The 22,173-nt window shown below is 44.7% G+C and overlaps 1 protein-coding gene across 1 annotated transcript; it reads right to left on the reverse strand.

Moving 5' to 3' along the window:
- Positions 1–4,305: 4,305 nt before the first annotated feature.
- On the reverse strand, positions 4,306–21,758 carry LOC121574722 (gamma-glutamyl hydrolase-like). Its single transcript, XM_041887270.2, has 8 exons — positions 21,529–21,758; positions 20,627–20,792; positions 20,374–20,458; positions 18,935–19,073; positions 18,205–18,311; positions 16,827–16,917; positions 16,033–16,170; positions 4,306–4,833 (listed from the first exon to the last, which is right to left on the reverse strand). The coding sequence occupies exons 1-8, from the start codon at positions 21,629–21,631 to the stop codon at positions 4,712–4,714; spliced, it is 951 nt and encodes a 316-aa protein (XP_041743204.2). The 5' UTR covers positions 21,632–21,758; the 3' UTR covers positions 4,306–4,711.
- Between the last annotated feature and the right edge of the window lie 415 nt (positions 21,759–22,173).

Here is a 22,173-nt window from a genome sequence, read left to right on the forward strand (position 1 = left end):
AAAAGGCCACTCTAAAATGTTTTGTCACACAACACAATGCCACATATGTCTCAAGTTTTGAGGGAGCGTGCAATTGGCATGCTGACTGCAGGAATGTCCACCAGAGCTGTTGCCAGAGAATTCTATATTAATTTCTCTACCATAAGCCGCCTCCAACGTCGTTTTGGAGAATTTGGCAGAACGTCCAACCGGCCTCACAACCGCAGACCATGTGCAACCACGCCAGCCCAGGACCTCCACAACCGGCTTCTTCACCTGCGGGATCATCTGAGACCAGCCACCCAGACAGCTGATGAAACTGAGGAGTATTTCTGTCTGTAATAAAGTCCTTTTGTGGGGAAAAACTCATTCTTATTGGATGGGCCTTGCTCCCCAGTGGGTGGGCCTGGAAGAATAAATTAAATTGACTGATTTCCCTATATGAACTGTAACTCAGTAAAATCGTTGAAATTGTTGCATGTGGCGTTTATATTTTTGTTCAGTATAGTAAGCAGAAGTCACTTAAACAACTTCTTTAAGCTACTTAGATGTTTTATCAGTTGACTATGATTATATGAAATGAAATGATCTGCTTTCCTTTTTTGTCAACTAAAGCATGATTCACACTTATAACTTAACACTGTACATCTACAGGGCCTTTTCAGAATATTTAAACATTTATATTGAAGCGAATAGAGGCGGTATCCCTCTGTTACGAGTATGAATGTTCGTAGTTGGACTATTGAAGTTAGGATATTGTATTTATCTTAACACGTTGAATGCAGAGTTAAACGCTTTGTGCTAGCTATTTTTTTATTATGTAAAGTTGGAATGGCTGCTCTGTATCTGGTCAGTTCACATTGATCTTAGTTCAAAGTCACACAATCATTTGGAAGCATCCATTATTCCCAGCCTCCTTACAATCAAATAACTAGCTTTGTTGCCTGATCAGATTGCTTTAGCAAACTCATCTCTGGCTGCTGTGGCATGATAACAAACAAGGGCTAAAGCACAATCACATCTGGTAACCAGGCTGCAAAACAACAGAAGCTGGCAATATTTATGATGCTTCCCTTTGATAAAAAAAAAACACCTACAAAATATATATATATATATATATATATATATATATATATATATATATATATATATATATATATATATATATATATACAGTCAAGTTTGGACACACCTACTCATTAAAGGCTTTTTCTTTATTTTGACTATTTTCTACATTGTAGAATAATAGTGAAGACATCAAAACTATGAAAGAACACATATGGAATCACGTAGTAACCAAAAAAGTATTAAACAAATAAAAAAATATTTTATGTATTATATTCTTCAAAGTAGCCACCCTTTGGCTTGATGACAGCGTTGCACACTCTTGGCATTCTCTCAACCAGCTTCAACAGTCTTGAAGGAGTTCCCACATATGCTGAGCACTTGTTGGCTGCTTTTCCTTCACTCTGCGGTCCAACTCATCCCAAACCATATCAATTGGATTGAGGTCGGGTGATTGTGGAGGCCAGGTCATCTGATGCAGCACTCCATCACTCTCCTTTGTCAAATTGCCCTTACACAGCCTGGAGGTGTGTTTTTGGTCATTGTCCTGTTGAAAAACAAATGATAGTCCCACTAAGCACAAACCAGATGGGATGGCGTATCGCTGCAGAATGCTGTGGTAGCCATGTTGGTTAAGTGTGCCTTGAATTCTAAAGAAATCACAGACAGTGTCACCAGCAAAGCACCCCCACAGCATCACACCTCCTCCTCCATGCTTTACGGTGGGAACCACACATGCGGAGCTCATCCGTTCACCTACTCTGCGTCTCACAAAGACACGGCGGTTCGAACCAAAAATCTCCAATTTGGACTCATCAGACCAAAGGACAGCTTTCCACCGGTCTAATGTCCATTGCTCGTGTTTCTTGGCCCAAGCAAGTCTCTTCTTCTTATTGATGTCCTTTAGGTAGTGGTTTCTTTGCAGCAATTTGACCATGAAGTCCTGATTCACACAGTCTCCTCTGAACAGTTGATGTTGAGATGTGTCTGTTACTTGAACTCTTTGAAGCATTTATTTGGGCTGCAATCTGAGGTTGGTAACTCTAATGAACTTCTCCTCTGCAGCAGAGGTAACTCTGGGTCTTCCTTTCCTGTGGCGGTCCTCATGAGAGCCAGTTTCATCATAGCGCTTGATGGTTTTTGCGACAGCACTTGAAGAAACTTTCAAAGTTCTTGAAATGTTCCGTACCATCATTGTTCTGTCTCAAAGTAATGATGGACTGTCTTTTCTCTTTGCTTAAAATATATTTTGATTTGTTTAACACTTTTTTGGTTACTACATGATTCCATATGTGTTATTTCATAGATTTAATGTCTTCACTATTATTCTACAATGTAGAAAATAGTAAAAACAAAGAAAACCCCTTGAATGAGTAGGTGTGTCCAAACTTTTGACTGGTAGTGTATATTTATCACACTGAATTAATTTATCATAGGGCTATTTACTGTAGAAGGCCTGTAAATATGAATGTAATATGAAGTCATGCTGCTAGTATTTCTGCTGAGGCGCTGTAGCTAATGACATACTGTAAATTAAACGTCAACAATATATCTTCTCTGCCTGACAGTATTGCCACTGCTTCAAAATGGTGGGATATGTTTTTAGTCCACAGTCAACTAGAGCTCAGATCTTTTTGAACAATATCACCAAGCTGGCACACTTCTTTCATAGCCTACACTGTGCTTGGCCTAGAAGTATTTGAAACGCTTAAATACGTAATACAAGCTAAAACTGTGTTGTGTGCGGTGGGGGAAATCATCCAAAGAATAGTAAAATATTATATGGTAAGGATAGGCTACTAAACACAGGTGGCTTGTCGCACCTTAATTTGGGAGGAAGGGCTCATAGTAATGGCTGGAACAGAAAAAAAATGGAAAGGTATTGAACACATCAAACACCTGGTTTCCATGGGTTTGACACCATTCCATTGACTCCATTCCAGCCATTATTATGAGCCGTCCTCCCCTCAGTAGCCTCCTGTGGTGTTAAGTTAGTGCTGTCCCCTCCTGTTTGTTTTATTTTGCACTAGACAAGTAGATAGCCACTATGTGCTCTTTAAAATCTGTTTGACCTCTCTAGGGTTGTGTTAATTAGGCACCAAATGGAAGAAAACTGACAATCAGGGAAGGACTGCCTGGACTTGTCCAATAACAAACGTTCGTAAAACATTTTAAAGCGTTTTCCCATTGTGTTCCCTAATGAACACGACCCAGGAAAGTCCAGAGAGCAGGTCCTGATGTTCAGGATTCGTGGGTCTGAACTCTTTCTCTGTCATTATGGTCTTCTGTAGCTCAATTGGTAGAGCATTGGCGCTTGTAACGCCAGGGTAGTGGGTTCGATCCCCGGGACCACCCATAAGTAAAAATCTATACACGCATGACTGTAAGTCGCTTTGGATAAAAGCGTCTGCTAAATGGCATATTATTCATGGAAAAAATCTAAATTGAAAGTGTTATATAGTCCTGGACTAGTCTTATTGGAAACCAGCCGTAGGTCTGTGCCTGGGCACTTCAATGTATTGTTCCTGCACTGTTGTCTCTATGACATGAGCTGCTCAGTGTTAAAATGTCAATGTTATTGATTAAATATAAAACTGTTCATTTAAATTGAAGTGTCACCAAGTTTCTTGTATGTTATTTGTATAATTATCCCCAGGCTCCATTGCTACCAGAGTGCGAGCCGGCTGGAGACCAGTTTAGAAGTATACTGCATCTTTGTTATTTAGATTTATAAATTAACATTATTTTGTGTGAAATGTTTTTTTTTACATTCATGTTAGTTTTCATTTTTCACTGTTTTGTTATGTATCATGTAATGTATAGAAAATAAACGTTTGGGAAACGCTGCTTTGGAAGGACTCATATATATACAGTTAGTGGGTAGGACTGCTTTCAATGTGATATTGAAAAATGATACAATAGCGCCATCTAGTGTATACTATACCAATAACCCTTCCCCATTCTGGAGGTACTGTATATGTGGTTGAATCTGAATATTCTAGACATATTGATGATGGCCAGCTGACTGGCCCAATAGGTCATAAGAAAACAACGTCAACAAGGTTTTGTTTGCTGACTTTATTAGTTTGACACACAAACACTAATGTGTGGCAGGTAGCTTAGTGGGTAAGAGCGTTGTGCCAGTAACCGAAAGGTCGCTGGTTCTAATCCCCGAGCCGACTAGGTGAAAAATCTGTCGATGTGCCCTTAAGCAAGGCACTTAACCCTAATTGCTCCTGTAAGTCGCTCTGGATAAGAGCGTCTGCTAAATGACTAAAATGTGACGGCACTAAAATGTGCCATCAATGCATTACAAACAGTAGATTAATTCAGAATACTTTTTGCATTCGTGTGCAGGCAGTTTCGTTCTGTTTTCAGACGTTGTCGTAATGGCAGTAAGAATGCACATATTTTCCCATTAATAAAACAATATCTTTACATCCAACATATTTCAACAAACATTTTTTTTTAAACAACACACATTTCTCAAGACTCCAAACCATGTAAAAAAAAGGTAACATTCTTAGAATCATCCAAAAGCAACAACTTGCATCAACTGCAATAACCACTGATCCACAGTTTTTACAGCTACAAATCAGAGCTCAAATACAAATGCAGTTTATTTTACAGTTTTAAAAAGGTATATAGACTATAATCAATTATTAATCTAATCAAAGTAATAATTTTGCACAAATATACCATCTAGACCTGTGAAGACAGGAGAATAGTTGTAGATGAGAGCCCTCTCCTCCTCACTGGCTGAAGAGAACTTGTGATGATTCTTCATGGCTGTGAACAGGAGGATGAAGAGAACAGAAGATGTTAGCTAACGGTGTTTAATGCTACTCCCAGGTCTACTACTACACTACAGGCCTACTACTACACTGAACATAAATATTAAAAAAAACTTTTAACAAGGCACACTTCTGCAGCAGAGGTGCACTCTGGGTCTTCCATTCCTGAGAGCCAGTTTCATCATAGCGCTTGATGGTTTTTGCAACTGCACTTGAAAAGAAACTTTCAAAGTTCTTGAAATGTTCCGTATTGACTGACCTTTATGTCTTAAAGTAATGATGGACTGTCGTTTCTCTTTGCTTATTTGAGCTGTTCTTGCCATAATATGGACTTGGTCCTTTACCAAATAGGGCTATCTTCTGTATACCATCCATACCTTGTCACAACACAACTGATTGGCTCAAACGGCTCCAAACTTTTACAGATGCACAATTGAGAGCATCCTGTCGGGCTGTATCACCGCCTGGTACGGCAACTGCACTGCCCGCAACCGCAGGGCTCTCCAGAGGGTGGTGCGGTCTGCCGAACGCATTACCGGGGGCAAACTACCCGCCCTCCAAGACACATACAGCACCCGATGTCACAGGAAGGCCAAAAAGATCATCAAGGACATCAACCACCCAAGCCACTGCCTGTTCACCCCGCTATCATCCAGAAGGCGAGGTCAGTAGAGGTGCATCAAAGCTGAGACAGAGAGACTGAAAAACAGCTTCAATCTCAAGGCCATCAGACTGTTAAATAGCCATCACTAGCACATTAGAGGCTGCTGCTGCCTATTGAAATCACTGGCCACTTTAAGAAATGGAACACTAGTCACTTTAATAATGTTTATATATCTTGCACTACTCATCTCATATGTATATACTGCATTCTATTCTATAATATTCTACTGTATCTTAGTCCATGCCGCTCTGTCATTGCTTGTCCATATATGTATATATTATTAAATCCCATTCCTTCCTAGTTTTGTGTGTTTTAGGTATATGTTGTGAAATTGTTAGATATTTCTTGTTAGATATTACTGCACTGTCGGAGCTAGAAGCACAAGCATTTCGCTACACCTGCTATAACATCTGCTAAACACGTGTATGTTACAAATAAAATTTGATGGAAAGACATTCCACAAATTAACTTTTAACAAGGCACACCTGTTAATTGAAATGCATTCCAGGTGACTACCTCATGAAGCTGGTTGAGAAAATACCAAGAGTGTGAAAAGCTGTCATCAAGGCAAAGGGTGGCTATTTTGAAGAACCTCAAATATATTTTGATTTGTTTAACACTTTTTTGGTTACTACATGATTCCATATGTGTTATTTCACAGTTTTGATGTCTTCCCTATTATTCTACAATGTAGAAAATAGTAAAAAAGAAAAAGAAAAACCCTGGAATGAGTAGGTGTCCAAACTTTTGACTGGTATATATATATATATATATATATATTGTGATGTCACGAGAGGCTGTGTCCTGGAGGGACGTTACATCCCCCTGAGATGGCTGCAAACCCAGACAGCTATGGCTCCATCTGCTGGTATGGTCGGGAACTCCAACCCTCTATGGCCAATCTTCCCACGCAGCTGAAACCAATCAGGAGCTGATGAGCTGAAGGTTGGTTGAAGGGAAGAGACACGGTCTCCAAGCTGGGCTCTCTGGAGGACAAGAGTGCTGCACGTGCACTTCCATGAGGAATATAAGGATTTGGAGATACTTACCTTTGGGAAATACTCACCTTTGGGATATATGCACCTGTGGAAATACGTGTGGGACATTTGGAAGGACGTTTGGCTGGGTTGGCCACTAGCTGCAACGTGGAATACAGTAAGACTGGGGAAAAGTTATTTGAGCGAGTGAGAGTTATGATTTTGGATGTGGAAGAGACATCCCTGAACTGTTAACCCTTAAAGAGCCACAAGAGAACAGAATTGTGTTATACTTTCGTTAGTTTCCCAAGACCTTTAATAAAATCCTTGTTTTGATTGAACCTGGTCTCCTTGCACTACTTGAGCAATCCCGCTGAAAGCTGTGTAGCCTCTCGTGACGTCACAGATGGTGGAGAATACGGGCACGCTCAAGCGTTAATAGTGCATGTCAGAGGAGGATACCGAAGGTTTGATCACCCAGTTTTCCAAGTTGGCCGTAGGCTCCCCGCCGACTGAAATGGAGGACATATTGAAAGCCCTTGTTGCTGGCCAGCAAGCCCAGATGCAAGCAAACATGGCTCTCTTGGAGGAGCAAAAGAAAGCCAACCTTCTGAAGGCAGAGGAGTTGCAGTTGCAGAGACAGAGGGTGGTCCAAAATACCCGCCCAATAAAGGCAAGTGACTTTATATCTAAGATGGGAGCTACCGATGACATTGAGGCATACCTGCATGCATTTGAGGCCACGGCCACTAGGGAAGCCTGGCCCAAGCAACAGTGGGTTGGTCTGTTAGCCCCCTTTCTAACCGGGGAAGCGCTGAATGCTGTCCGGGACCTGGGCCCTGACCAGGTTACTGACTATGATGCCCTGAAGTCTGAGATCCTCAGCAGATATGGACTCACAAGGTTTGGTATGGCCCAGCGCTTTCACAGCTGGACCTTCCAACCAGACCAACCTCCTCGGGCGCAGATGCATGAACTTGTCCGAATCGCAAGGAAATGGCTGGATCCGCAGAGGAATACAGCAGCGGCGGTGGTGGAGGCCGTTGTGGTGGATCGTTACCTACGCGCCCTGCCTTATGAGGCAAAACGGTTCATCAGTCAACAGGCCTTGACCACGGCTGATCTGACCGTGGAAGCTGTGGAAAAGTACCAGGCCACAGCGGAGATGCTGAATGCTTCCCGAAAAGACCCCAGGAGTGCGGCCCCACCACAAATGGGAAGAACCCGTCCAAAGGACCCCAAGGTCTCGAACCCAGCCACGTCAGGACTTATCCCGGCTCCAGGGGGAGCCAGAAACCAGGCGGGTCCAAGAAGAGTACACCAGGAGGGGGGAAACTCGACAGTGTTACCGGTGTGGGGGAGATGGGACATATCTCCTGGCAGTGTGGGAAACCAGCCGATGAACCTATGCCCACTGCGGAGTCCTCCAGCTCAGCACCCACACACCGTTTGCCTCGCTCTTGGGAGTCGTAGATGGCGGCCCAGATCGACCCCCACCTGCCCGGTAACTGTGAATCACCATGATGTGGAGGCCTTACTGGATTCTGGTAGCCGGGCCACCCTGGTGCGTAAGGATTTGGTGGGCCCAACGTGTCTGACCCCCGGGGAAAGTCCTCCCAGTTTCCTGTGTCCATGGGGACACCAGAGAATACCCCATTACTGAACTTACAATGACCAGCACACGGGGAACCATACACACGACGGCGGGGGTGGTTGATTCCCTCCCGTCCCTGTCCTAATTGGACGAGACTGCCCAGCCTTTTACCCACTCTGGAGAGAGTCTCAGGAGAGGATAACCCGAGTACCTCGGAAACGGAGAGGCAAGACTCATCCTGGGAAGGCTCCGGTGCAATCCTCCGAATTACTCACTCCCGCCCGGGCTCTGATAGGGATGGCAAGTGCCAGACCGACACAGAGACGGAGCTACAGAATCTGGACAAAGAACTGTCTGGTCTGAAGGGGACCGCTGAGAGGTATCGTTTGTTAAAGCAACAGTTAGACATGAAGACAGAAGAGTTAGATATCCTCCAGGCTAAACTCCAACAGAGCTCCTTTCCTAAGCAACAGGAGGAGCTGGAGAGGCTGCGCAGGACCATCGAGGAGTGTGAGGAGACCCTGCGCAGTAGTAAGGAGGTCCAGAAGAAGGCAGAGGAGAAGTACAAGGTGTTGGAGAACAAGATGAAGAATGCGGAGGCAGAGAGAGAGAAGGAACTGAAAGCTGCTCAACAGAAGCTAAACTCTGCTAAAACCAAGGCTGATGCGTTCAGTAAGAAACTCAAGGAGAGACAACAGGAGGCTGAGTCCCTGGTCCTAGAGGTGGAGGAGTTGAAGAGAGAGCAGGCTGGCAAGCACCACGGCAAGGCGGACGCCCTCTCCCGGCGTGATGCCTTCTTCGCTGCCTTTACCCCGACGAGGACGTCGGTCCCGAGGAGGGGGATGTGTGATGTCACGAGAGGCTGTGTCCTGGAGGGACGTTACATCCCCCTGAGATGGCTGCAAACCCAGACAGCTATGGCTCCATCTGCTGGTATGGTCGGGAACTCCAACCCTCTATGGCCAATCTTCCCACGCAGCTGAAACCAATCAGGAGCTGATGAGCTGAAGGTTGGTTGAAGGGAAGAGACACGGTCTCCAAGCTGGGCTCTCTGGAGGACAAGAGTGCTGCACGTGCACTTCCATGAGGAATATAAGGATTTGGAGATACTTACCTTTGGGAAATACTCACCTTTGGGATATATGCACCTGTGGAAATACGTGTGGGACATTTGGAAGGACGTTTGGCTGGGTTGGCCACTAGCTGCAACGTGGAATACAGTAAGACTGGGGAAAAGTTATTTGAGCGAGTGAGAGTTATGATTTTGGATGTGGAAGAGACATCCCTGAACTGTTAACCCTTAAAGAGCCACAAGAGAACAGAATTGTGTTATACTTTCGTTAGTTTCCCAAGACCTTTAATAAAAATCCTTGTTTTGATTGAACCTGGTCTCCTTGCACTACTTGAGCCATCCCGCTGAAAGCTGTGTAGCCTCTCGTGACGTCACAATATATATATATATATATATATATACAAAACACACACACACACACACACACACACACACACACACACACACTGAACAAAAATATAAATGCAACATGCAACAATTTCAAAGATTTCACTGAGTTACAGTTCATAAGGAAAATCAGCCAATTGAAATAAATTCCCTAATGTATGGATTTCACATGACTGGGAATACAGATTGTTGGTCACAGATACTTTAAAATGGTTGGTCAGACACTGTACCTTAAAAAAATAAATAAGTAGGGGACGTGGATCAGAAAACCAGTCAGTATCAGGTGTGACCAACATTTGCCTCATGCAGCGCGACATCACCTTCGCATAGAGTTGATCAGGCTGTTGATTGTGGCCTGTGGAATGTTGTCCCACTTCTCTTCAATGGCTGTGCGAAGTTGCTGGATATTGGCGGGAAATGGAACACGCTGTCGCATACGTCGATCCAGAGCATCCCAAACATGCTTAATGGGTGACATGTCTCGTGAGTATGCAGGCTATGGAAGAACTAGGACATTTTCAGCTTCCAGGAATTGTGTACAGATCCTTATGACATTGGGCCGTGCATTATCATGCTGAAACATGGGGTGATGGCGGCGGATGAATGGTATCTGTGCATTCAAATTGCCATCGATAAAATGCAAATTGCGTTAGTTATCCGTAGCTTATGCCTGCCCATACCATAACCCCACCGCCATCATGGGGCACCCTGTTCACAACGTTGACATCAGCAAACCGCTCACCCACACGACACCATACACGCCGTCTGCCTGGTAGAGTTGAAACTGGAATTCATCCGTGAAGAGCACACTTCTCCAGCGTGCCAGTGGCCATCGAAGGTGAACATTTAACCACTGAAGTCGGTTACGATGCCAAACTCAAGACCTTGGACGATGAGCATGCAAATGAGCTTCCCTGAGACGGTTTCTGACAGTTGGTGCAGAAATTATTTGGTTGTGTAAATACCGGAGGCGTGGTTACACACGGTCTGCGGTTGTGAGGCCGGTCTAAAACAAGAATGGTAGAAAAATTAACATCCAATTCTCTGGCAACAGCTCTGGTGGACATTCCTACAGTCAGCATGCCAATTACACACTCCCTCAAAACTGGAGACATCTGAGGCATTGTGTTGTGTAACAAAACTGCACATTTTAGAGTGGCCTTTCATTGTCCCCAACACAAGACGTACCTGTGTAAATATCATGCTGTTTAATCAGCTTCTTGATAAGCCACACCTGTCAGGTGGATGGATTATCTTGGCAAAGGAGAAATGCTCACTAACAGGGATGTAAACAACAAATTTGTGCACAACATTTGAGAGAAATAAGCTTTTTTGTGCATATGGACAATTTCTGGGATCTTTTATTTCAGCTCATGAGACATGGGACCAACACTTTACATGTTGCGTTTCTATGTTGCGTTTCAGTGTGTTGTAGCCAACCATACTCTTCACAGTAATAGAAGGGAGGTGGTTAAACTAACCAGGCTAGCGTCATGTACAGTACATTCGGAAAGTATTCAGAGTACCAATGCCACCATGTTTCAATATGCTTTGTGTTGTAGTCAGGACAGTAAAATATATACATGTATGTAGTTAAGCAAACTTTACTATGCATGTTGTTAACCAGCACATCAAGTACATGAAGACTTTAAGTAACAATTGGTTTCCGTTTATTCAGACCGCTTGACCTTTTCCACATTTTGTTACGTTACATCCTTTTTCTAAAATGAATTAAATAAATACAAAATTCTCAATCTACACACAATACCCCATAATGAGAAAGTGAAAACAGGTGAGGAAATTTTTGCGAATTTATACAAAATAAAAAACAGAAATACCTTATTTATATAAGTATTCAGACCTTTTGCTATGAGACTCAAAATTGAGCTCAGGTGCATCTGATTTCCATTGATCATCCTTGAGATGTGTCTACAACTTGATTGGAGTCCACCTGTGGTAAATTCAATTGATTGGACATGATTTGGAAAGGCAAACACCTGTCTATATAAGGTCCCACAGTTGACCGTGCATGTCAGAGCAAAAACCAAGCCATGAGGTCGAAGGAATTGTCCGTAGAGCTTTGAGACAGGATTGTGTCGAGGCACAGATCTAGGGAAGGGTACCAAAAAAAATTCTGCAGCATTGAAGGTCCCAAAGAATACAGTGAGGGAAAAAAGTATTTGATCCCCTGCTGATTTTGTACGTTTGCCCACTGACAAAGAAATGATCAGTCTATAATTTTAATGGTAGGTTTATTTGAACAGTGAGAGACAACAACAAAAATCCAGAAAAACGCATGTCAAAAATTTTATAAATTGATTTGCCTTTTAATGAGGGAAATAAGTATTTGACCCCCTCTCAATCAGAAAGGTTTCTGGCTCCCAGGTGTCTTTTATACAGGTAACGAGCTGAGATTAAGAGCACACTCTTAAAGGGAGTGCTCCTAATCTCAGTTTGCTACCTGTATAAAAGACACCTGTCCACAGAAGCAATCAATCAATCAGATTCCAAACTCTCCACCATGGCCAAGACCAAAGAGCTCTCCAAGGATGTCAGGGACAAGATTGTAGACCTACACAAGGCTGGAATGGGCTACAAGACCATTGCCAAGCAGCTTGGTGAGAAGGTGACAACAGTTGGTGCGATTATTCGCAAATGGAAGAAACACAAAAGTAGTGTCAATCTCCCTCGGCCTGGGGCTCCATGCAAGATCTCACCTCGTGGAGTTGCAATGATCATGAGAACGGTGAGGAATCAGCCCAGAACTACACGGGAGGATCTTGTCAATGATCTCAAGGCAGCTGGGACCATAGTCACCAAGAAAACAATTGGTAACACACTACGCCGTAAAGGACTGAAATCCTGCAGCGCCCGCAAGGTCCCCCTGCTCAAGAAAGCACATACACATGCCCGTCTGAAGTTTGCCAATGAACATCTGAATGATTCAGAGGAGAACTGGGTGAAAGTGTTGTGGTCAGATGAGACCAAAATCGAGCTCTTTGGCATCAACTCAACTCGCCGTGTTTGGAGGAGGAGGAATGCTGCCTATGTCCCCAAGAACACCATCCCCACCGTCAAACATGGAGGTGGAAAGATTATGCTTTGGGGGTGTTTTTCTGCTAAGGGGACAGGACAACTTCACCGCATCAAAGGGACGATGGACGGGGCCATGTACCGTCAAATCTTGGGTGAGAACCTCCTTCCCTCAGCCAGGGCATTGAAAATGGGTCGTGGATGGGTATTCCAGCATGACAATGGCCCAAAACACACGGCCAAGGCAACAAAGGAGTGGCGCAAGAAGAAGCCCATTAAGGTCCTGGAGTGGCCTAGCCAGTCTCCAGACCTTAATCCCATAAAAAAATCTGTGGAGGGAGCTGAAGGTTCGAGTTGCCAAACGTCAGCCTCGAAACCTTAATGATTTGGAGAAGATCTGCAAAGAGGAGTGGGACAAAATCCCTCCTGAGATGTGTGCAAACCTGGTGGCCAACTACAAGAAACGTCTGACCTCTGATTGCCAACAAGGGTTTTGCCACCAAGTACTAAGTCATGTATTGCTGAGGGGTCAAATACTTATTTCCCTCATTAAAATGCTAATCAATTTATAACATTTTTGACATGCGTTTTTCTGGATTTTTTTGTTGTTATTCTGTCTCTCACTGTTCAAATAACCCTACCATTAAAATGATAGACTGATCATTTCTTTGTCAGTGGGCAAACGTACAAAATCAGCAGGGGATCAAATACTTTTTTCCCCTCACTGTACATTGGCCTCCATCATTCTTAAATGGAAGAAGCTTGGAATCACCAAGACTCTTCCTAGAGCTGGCCGCCCGGCCAAACTGAGCAATTGGAGAAGGGCCTTGGTCACACTCAGCTGATATCAGCTGACAACCATCTCTGCAGCACTCCACCAATCAGGCCTTTATGGTAGAGTGGCCAGATGGAAGCCACTCCTCAGTAAAAGGCACATGACAGCCCGCTTGGAGTTTGCCAAAAGGCACCTAAAGACTCTCAGACCATGAGAAACCAGATTCTCACGGTCTGATGAAACCAAGATTGAACTCTTTGGCCAGAATGCCAAGTGTCACGTCTGGAGGAAACCTGGCACCATTCCTACGGTGAAGCATGGTGGTGGCAGCATCATGCTGTGGGGATGTTCTTCAGTGGTAGGGACTGGGAGACTAGTCAGGATCGACGGAAAGATGAATGGAGCAAAGTACAGAGAGATCCTTGATGAAAACCTGCTCCAGAGCGCTCAGGACCTCAGACTGGGGCGAAGGTTCACCTTCCAACAGGACAATGACCCTAAGCACACAGCCAAGACAACGCAGGAGTGGCTTCGGGACAAGTGTCTGACTGTCCTCGAGGGGCCCAACCAGAGCCCGGACTTGAACCCGATCGAACATCTCTAAAAATAGATGTGCAGCGAAGCTCCCCATCCAACCTGACAGAGCTTGAGAGGATCTGCAGAGAATAATGGGAGAAACTCTACAAATACAGGTGTGCCAAGCTTGTAGTGTCATACCCAAGAAGACTTGAGGCTGTAATCGCTACTTCAACAAATAACTGAGTAAAGGGTCTGAATACTTATATATATATATATATATATATATATACACTGCTCAAAAAAATAAAGGGAACACTTAAACAACACAATGTAACTCCAAGTCAATCACACTTCTGTGAAATCAAACTGTCCACTTAGGAAGCAACACTGATTGACAATAAATTTCACATGCTGTTGTGCAAATGGAATAGACAACAGGTGGAAATTATAGGCAATTAGCAAGACACCCCCAATAAAGGACTGGTTTGCAGGTGATGACCACAGACCACTTCTCAGTTCCTATGCTTCCTGGCTGATGTTTTGGTCACTTTTGAATGCTGGCGGTGCTTTCACTCTAGTGGTAGCATGAGACGGAGTCTACAACCCACACAAGTGGCTCAGGTAGTGCAGCTCATCCAGGATGGCACATCAATGCGAGCTGTGGCAAGAAGGTTTGCTGTGTCTGTCAGCGTAGTGTCAAGAGCATGGAGGCGCTACCAGGAGACAGGCCAGTACATCAGGAGACGTGGAGGAGGCCGTAGGAGGGCAACAACCCAGCAGCAGGACTGCTACCTCCGCCTTTGTGCAAGGAGGAGCAGGAGGAGCACTGCCAGAGCCCTGCAAAATGACCTCCAGCAGGCCACAAATGTGCATGTGTCTGCTCAAACGGTCAGAAACAGACTCCATGAGGGTGCTTACAGCCCAACACCGTGCAGGACGTTTGGCATTTGCCAGAGAACACCAAGATTGGCAAATTCGCCACTGGCGCCCTGTGCTCTTCACAGATGAAAGCAGGTTCACACTGAGCACGTGACAGACGTGACAGAGTCTGGAGACGCCGTGGAGAACGTTCTGCTGCCTGCAATATCCTCCAGCATGACCGGTTTGGCGGTGGGTCAGTCATGGTGTGGGGTGGCATTTCTTTGGGGGGCCGTACAGCCCTCCATGTGCTCGCCAGAGGTAGCCTGACTGCCATTAGGTACCGAGATGAGATCCTCAGACCCCTTGTGAGACCATATGCTGGTGCGGTTGGCCCTGGGTTCCTCCTAATGCAAGACAATGCTAGACCTCATGTGGCTGGAGTGTGTCAGCAGTTCCTGCAAGAGGAAGGCATTAATGCTATGGACTGGCCCGCCCGTTCCCCAGACCTGAATCCAATTGAGCACATCTGGGACATCATGTCTCGCTCCATCTACCAACGCCACGTTGCACCACAGACTGTCTAGGAGTTGGCGGATGCTTTAGTCCAGGTCTGGGAGGAGATCCCTAAGAAGACCATCCGCCACCTCATCAGGAGCATGCCCAGGTGTTGTAGGGAGGTCATACAGGCACATGGAGGCCACACACACTACTGAGAATCATTTTGACTTGTTTTAAGGACATTACATCAAAGTTGGATCAGCCTGTAGTGTGGTTTTCCACTTTAATTTTGAGGGTGACTCCAAATCCAGACCTCCATGGGTTGATACATTTGATTTCCATTGATAATTTTTGTGTGATTATGTTGTCAGTACATTCAACTATGTAAAGAAAAAAAGTATTTAATAAGATTATTTCATTCATTCAGATCTAGGATGTGTTGTTTAAGTGTTCCCTTTATTTTTTTGAGCAGTGTATATATATATATATTGGGGTATTGTGTGTAGATTGATGAGGGAAAAAAAACAATTTAGTCAATTTTTTTAATAAGGCTGTAACGTAACAAAATGTGAAAAAAGTCAAGGGGTCTGAATACTTTCCGAACGCACTGTATAAATGAAGGGCTAGTGTAATGTAGGGTTAACATACCATTTTGTTTAACTGACACAATGTATGACTGTAGGGTGACGGGTCATCTACAGGTCAACGGTCCAATACAGCTACAGTCCAATAACTCTACAGTCACTCACCAGGCCAGCGTTGTTCTTCACTGATTTGTGCCTGCTTAAAGAAAAGTGGACTAAAATAAACTCACCCTCGGAGACAAAGAAGTGTGCCGTGTAGAAGGATGCTCTGACGGAGGCAGCAGAGTGGACCATGCCTGGCTTGTCTACCCACTCAAACTGACTCTTCTCAGGGTGCCACTGGACAGCATAGAACGGATAGCGGTTCGCTACAAGAAAACAGACATGAGAACATACACATTATATATATATATATATATATATATATATATATATATATATATACACACTAGAACAACTCTAGGGCCCCGGTTACTGTATAAGTCATTAGACCGCAGAGAACAGATAGGGATTCACTACAAGAGAGGAAACGAGAGAAAATAAAAACTCCAGTTACAGTGTGGCTGACTAGGACCTGGGAGTCTAGGACCTGGGAGTCTTGGACCTGGGAGTCTAGGACCTGGGAGTCTAGGACCTGGGAGTCTAGGACCTGGGAGTCTTGGACCTGGGAGTCTAGGACCTGGGAGTCTTGTGCACATGACCTCGACTGATTCTCAATACACTGAAGTGAAAGCATTTTAAAAACATCACCCATGAGTTGAATACATGTGAATCAATATACACTGCTTGTGAAGGATTGCGCACGGGCACACACACACACACACACACACACACACACACAGGGATCCCATGGTTACATCATGTTTACCTACAGTAAACAGTGTGTTCAAATACAGTACCAAGACTGGGATAACCAAGACCAGCTGAACAGATATCAGCTGGGTGTGACTAGGCCTACCACTTGACAGACACATGAACCTTGTGACTAAAGTGTCTCTAGCCATGTTCAGAAGCTGTGCAGTACCTTCCATGGTAGAAATGAACTCTCTCCTGCCGTCTGTGTTGGTGGTCAGAACCTTGTAGAAACTTTTCAGTTTGGCATTCCGGCTGTAGTTCTGGTGACATGAATCAACACATTTACATTTAGTTCTTTTGGAATGTTCCGGAATTCAAAAAAGGTTACATTGTTGCTGAGAAATACGTTTTTTTTTTTTGCTCTAGTCTAGGGAACAGGATAACTGAAGTGTCTAAAAAGGGAATAGAACAAGACATATTCTGGTAACTCTGACGCAGACATTCAAACAAGTCTTCAGATAGCCTCGGAACGAGACTGCTTGAGGAGGTATTACACATCCAGCCCAGTGGTTTGACAAATTGAATAATTCACATATAGATTGCTTGTAGTAAAGAGAAGGAAGGAAGCGCTGTTAGGGTACACAATAGTAGGGCTTCTGTAGATCGCTGCTCTTTGGAAAAACGGGTTCATTGGTCATCAAAAAACAAGGAGGCCAAAGGCACTCTTCATGGAATTAAAATGCCTTTATTTGTATGGCATGTTGAATGGAACAAAGATTTTAGAACTGATGCGTTTTGGCAGCATGTGTACGCCATGACGAATACCATGCTGCCGAAACGCGTCGGTTTTTAAATCCATAAAAATAAAAAGGCATTTTAATTATATCGAATATTACTCGTTCAAACACTTTCTGGTCACTTCTGTACTCTTTCCTTCCCTAAAACAAGTCTATCCTTCCCTAAAACAAGTCTATCTGTCCTAAAACAAGTATATCCTTCCCTAAAACAAGTCTATCCTTCCCTAAAACAAGTCTATCCTTCCCTAAAACAAGTATATCCTTCCTAAAACAAGTCTATCCTTCCCTAAAACAAGTCTATCCTTCCCTAAAACAAGTCTATCCTTCCCTAAAACAAGTATATCCGTCCTAAAACAAGTCTATCCGTCCTAAAACAAGTCTATCCGTCCTAAAACAAGTCTATGGGGCGGCGGGGATGTAGCTCAGTTGGTAGAGCATGGCGTTTGCAACGCCAGGGTTGTGGGTTCGATTCCCACGGGGGGCCAGTATTAAAAATAATTAAAATAATGTATGCACTCACTAACTGTAAGTCGCTCTGGATAAGAGCGTCTGCTAAATGACTAAAATGTAAATGTGAAATGTATCCTTCCTAACACAAGTCTATCCGTTCTCAAACAAGTCTATCCGTCCTAACACAAGTCTATCCGTCCTAAAACAAGTCTATCCGTCCTAAAACAAGTCTATCCGTCCTCAAACAAGTCTATCCGTCCTCAAACAAGTCTATCCGTCCTAAAACAAGTCTATCCGTCCTCAAACAAGTCAGACAGTACCATAGACGTGTGTGTGTTTGTTGACATCATCAGTCAGCACCTGTAACGATAGACTCCAGCTGTGGAAATTGGAGGTGATGTTGTCTTCGGACAGAGACTGTAGCAGGCCACTGGGGAAGGCCTTGAACAGACGGCTGTTCTGTGAAGCTGTGGTAAACAAAGACAACGGAAATATTAAAGCTACAGTCCTTAGTTGCCGCATACATTTTTTGGACTTGTAAATTAATGATATATACCCATTGATTCTTGAAAAATATAACTTACAAATGCCTTTCGTACCCAATCAGAACCTAAAATATAAGACTTTTTTTGTTCTAACGTTTATAAACAATGTAAATGAACACTGTAAAGCCTCAACACATGGTAAATCTATAATTTATCATGGATGGTCAGTCCTTGCATCCATTGCTCAGTCTATGAATTTGAGAGTGGTTACATTTCTCCAGGCCCATCCCTCTGCTTTTTACCAAAACAGTGGTGGGGTGTCCGCTTTGTTTTTATGTCAACTGCAGATTCTAGCTTTAAAAGGTCAAAAATGGATTCTCCAGATCAATGTTCAGTTTCTTGTGTTCAAGAGGACTTTTTTTCTATTATTTAGGCAAGCAATGGAAAACAATGTTTTTCTTTCTATTTGCTGCCCAATGAACACGACCCTGTACTCCTATGAGGGAAAACTTGGTCTGTGCAGTTTACAGGCCCAATATTAATATTCACAGACAAACGTAGGCATTTACTCATAAAGTCTGCAGAAACACGGTGTTGTCTCTGACCTGGGGTGAATGTGAGAGGCAGGGCCACAGCCTTGGTGTCTGTTAGAGTCAGAAGGTTATTGTTGCTGGTCAGTACTGTCATCTGCTGGAAGCCCTGGCACGTGCCCCAAATAGGGAAGTAATCAGACGCGTCGTTGGCCTGCATGGGGAGAGGAAGACATCAACAAAACATGAACCAACCGGGGCGCTGCCCAACCGGAGCGCTGCCCAACCTTGGGCGCTGCCCAACCAACCGGGGCGCTGCCCAACCAACCGGGGAGCTGCCCAACCAACCGGGGAGCTGCCCAACCAACCGGGGAGCTGCCCAACCGGAGCGCTGCCCAACCAACCGGGGCGCTGCCCAACCAACCGGGGCGCTGCCCAACCAACCGGGGCGCTGCCCAACCAACCGGGGAGCTGCCCAACCGGGGAGCTGCCCAACCGGAGCGCTGCCCAACCGGAGCGCTGCCCAACCAACCGGGGCGCTGCCCAACCAACCGGGGCGCTGCCCAACCAACCGGGGCGCTGCCCAACCAACCGGGGAGCTGCCCAACCAACCGGGGAGCTGCCCAACCAACCGGGGCGCTGCCCAACCAACCGGGGCGCTGCCCAACCAACCGGGGCGCTGCCCAACCAACCGGGGCGCTGCCCAACCAACCGGGGCGCTGCCCAACCAACCGGGGCGATGCCCAACCAACCGGGGCGCTGCCCAACCAACCGGGGCGCTGCCCAACCAACCGGAGCGCTGCCCAACCGGAGCGCTGCCCAACCGGAGCGCTGCCCAACCAACCGGGACGATGCCCAACCAACCGGGGCGATGCCCAACCGGAGCGCTGCCCAACCGGAGCGCTGCCCAACAGGTGTTGCTCAACAGGTGGAAGCAATATAGTGGACGCTCCACCACTACACTGCTTATAGAAAGGTTCGGGACAAGGGGAAGGGAGCAGTCTTAAACTGTGGGTACCATACAGTATATTGGACATTTAACAATAGATTAATTATTTGAAACCGTTCTATAGTTATTGAAAACAATTCAATACATAACCAATACATAACCTCCCGAGTGGCGCAGTGGTCTAAGGCACTGCATCACAGTGCTAGCTGTGCCACTAGAGATCCTGGTTCGAGATCCTGTCGTAGCCGGCCGCGACCGGGAGACCCATGGGGTGGCGCACAATTGGCCCAGCGTCGTCCAGGGTAGGGGAGGGAATGGCCGGCAGGGATGTAGCTCAGTTGGTAGAGCATGGCGTTTGCAACGCCAGGGTTGTGAGTTCGATTCCCACGGGGGGCCAGTATGAAAAATAAAAAATTATGTATGCACTCACTAACTGTAAGTCGCTCTGGATAAGAGCGTCTGCTAAATGACTAAAATGTCAAATGTAAATCCATCGTCAATGAGGGATAAAAACCTAATTGCATTTAGGTGGGTATGGAATTTATACATTGATTATATTATGTACCTTGATAGCCAGATCATAGAAGATCTTTGATAGTCGACTGAACTGGGACGTCTGCAGGTCTACATCCCCTCCTGGTAGCAGCAACCTAAAACAAGAATCAATCAATAAATCAATCAATCAGCCAGCAAATCAAATCAAGCAATCAAAATCAAATCAGAATTATTCATAATAGCCTATAGTCCCTCGCATTTTAATTATTTGATGAAGGCAGCTCTTCACGCTAACACAATAAGTGATCAATAATTTCACTCACCCATTTATTGAGTTAAATATCTTCTCATATTCTTCATCTGTTCGGTTTATTGTTATGGGAACAACTCTTGCTCCAGCGCTCTCCAGGTACTTTACATAGGAAGCAGCGATGTAGGAGGATCCCTGAGCATGAGGGTCTCCCACTATGTTCTCTTGAGCCAGGACCCCTGAAATAACAATACACTTTACATTACACTTTCCATTACAATACAACAAAAACAACAAGACTAGCGTCATGTCTAGGGTGTGTACTTGCACATCAAGCTGCCTCACGCTACGGTTTTGGCTTGGACATGACTTACAACAACACATTACATTACATTAAAAGTCCCTTTTCCTTTGAAAAACAACAAAACGGCAACAACCCCATCCACTTGGTTTGCTTTAAAGCTGAGGGATGGGGTTAAAGGTTACTGTGAAGACAGGTGTGGTTAATAGGTACAGCCGTCATCATCTCACAGATTCGTTGTTCTTCTTAACTCTCCTCTCTCTCAGTCTACGGGCGATTTTAAGAGACTGTTTTGCCGCTTAGCCTATATTCCTGAGGCATTTCTAAACAACCTCATTTTTAAAAAGGCGAAATATTGAGTAGCCTGGCTATAACGCTGCAATGGCTACATGAGGATTTATGTTGATCAATGAAAAACATGAAATATAAAATATACTTTTTTTTATAACTCTATACAATCAAGATGACATTCTGAAGTGAGAGTTTCTCTTTTTTTCACTTCCTAGAGAATGGGCCATTTCATGCCGGAATTGGTGAGCTCCAATAATGGTCCCAGAACATTCTAGAATAACACAGAAGAATACATTAACAGCAGCAGCAGCAGCATATAAAGAACTTTCCAGATACACTCACACATACAAATTCACCCTATAGACTGGTTCGGAAGGGCTTACCAATGATGGGTCTGTAATTTAGATGGTCACTACAAGCCACAGGCAGAGGCACACCGCAAAGGCAAGCGGCCAGCACCGCAAGAACCGCAACCGGAGAACTCATTCACCTCGGGTAGCCTACCACACCAACACAAAATAAAAATGCTAAAATTCGCTTGTTCTCCTGCTTAAATGATCAGCAGCGCGGTACGTGATGATGGTATCGGTGAGGAGGATGTAGCCTACTGACAGTTGACCAATATTTTTTTTTTTACAGGAGGCTGATGTATCACACCGGAGAAAGCACCGAGCGAGCGAAACAGCGCCCCCTCTGTCTGTGTATGTATAGCCCACCTATCTGATGCTGTCTGGTCAAAAATAGTATGACATTGTTGCCGCCCATAGCATTGCATGCAAGGGAAGCCACAGAGCTTTTGGCCTCCCTTGATTAAAACAATATACAATAATAGCCAATCAGCATTGAGCTAAACTGAGCGAGCTCAACTGTGAATGGTCCTGGCACACCCAAAAAAAAAAGTGTCAAGGGAAGCCAGTTTGGATTTGGCTTCACACCAAATCAACCCAAACGTCATTGACAGAAGAAAACTTGAATTGTTGCATCTCGTTGTGTTGTCCTCTGATGACTAGCCAGCTAGCTAAAATTGG

The sequence above is a fragment of the Coregonus clupeaformis genome, chromosome 10 (assembly GCF_020615455.1).
Source record: "Coregonus clupeaformis isolate EN_2021a chromosome 10, ASM2061545v1, whole genome shotgun sequence".
Lineage (NCBI taxonomy): Eukaryota > Metazoa > Chordata > Actinopteri > Salmoniformes > Salmonidae > Coregonus > Coregonus clupeaformis.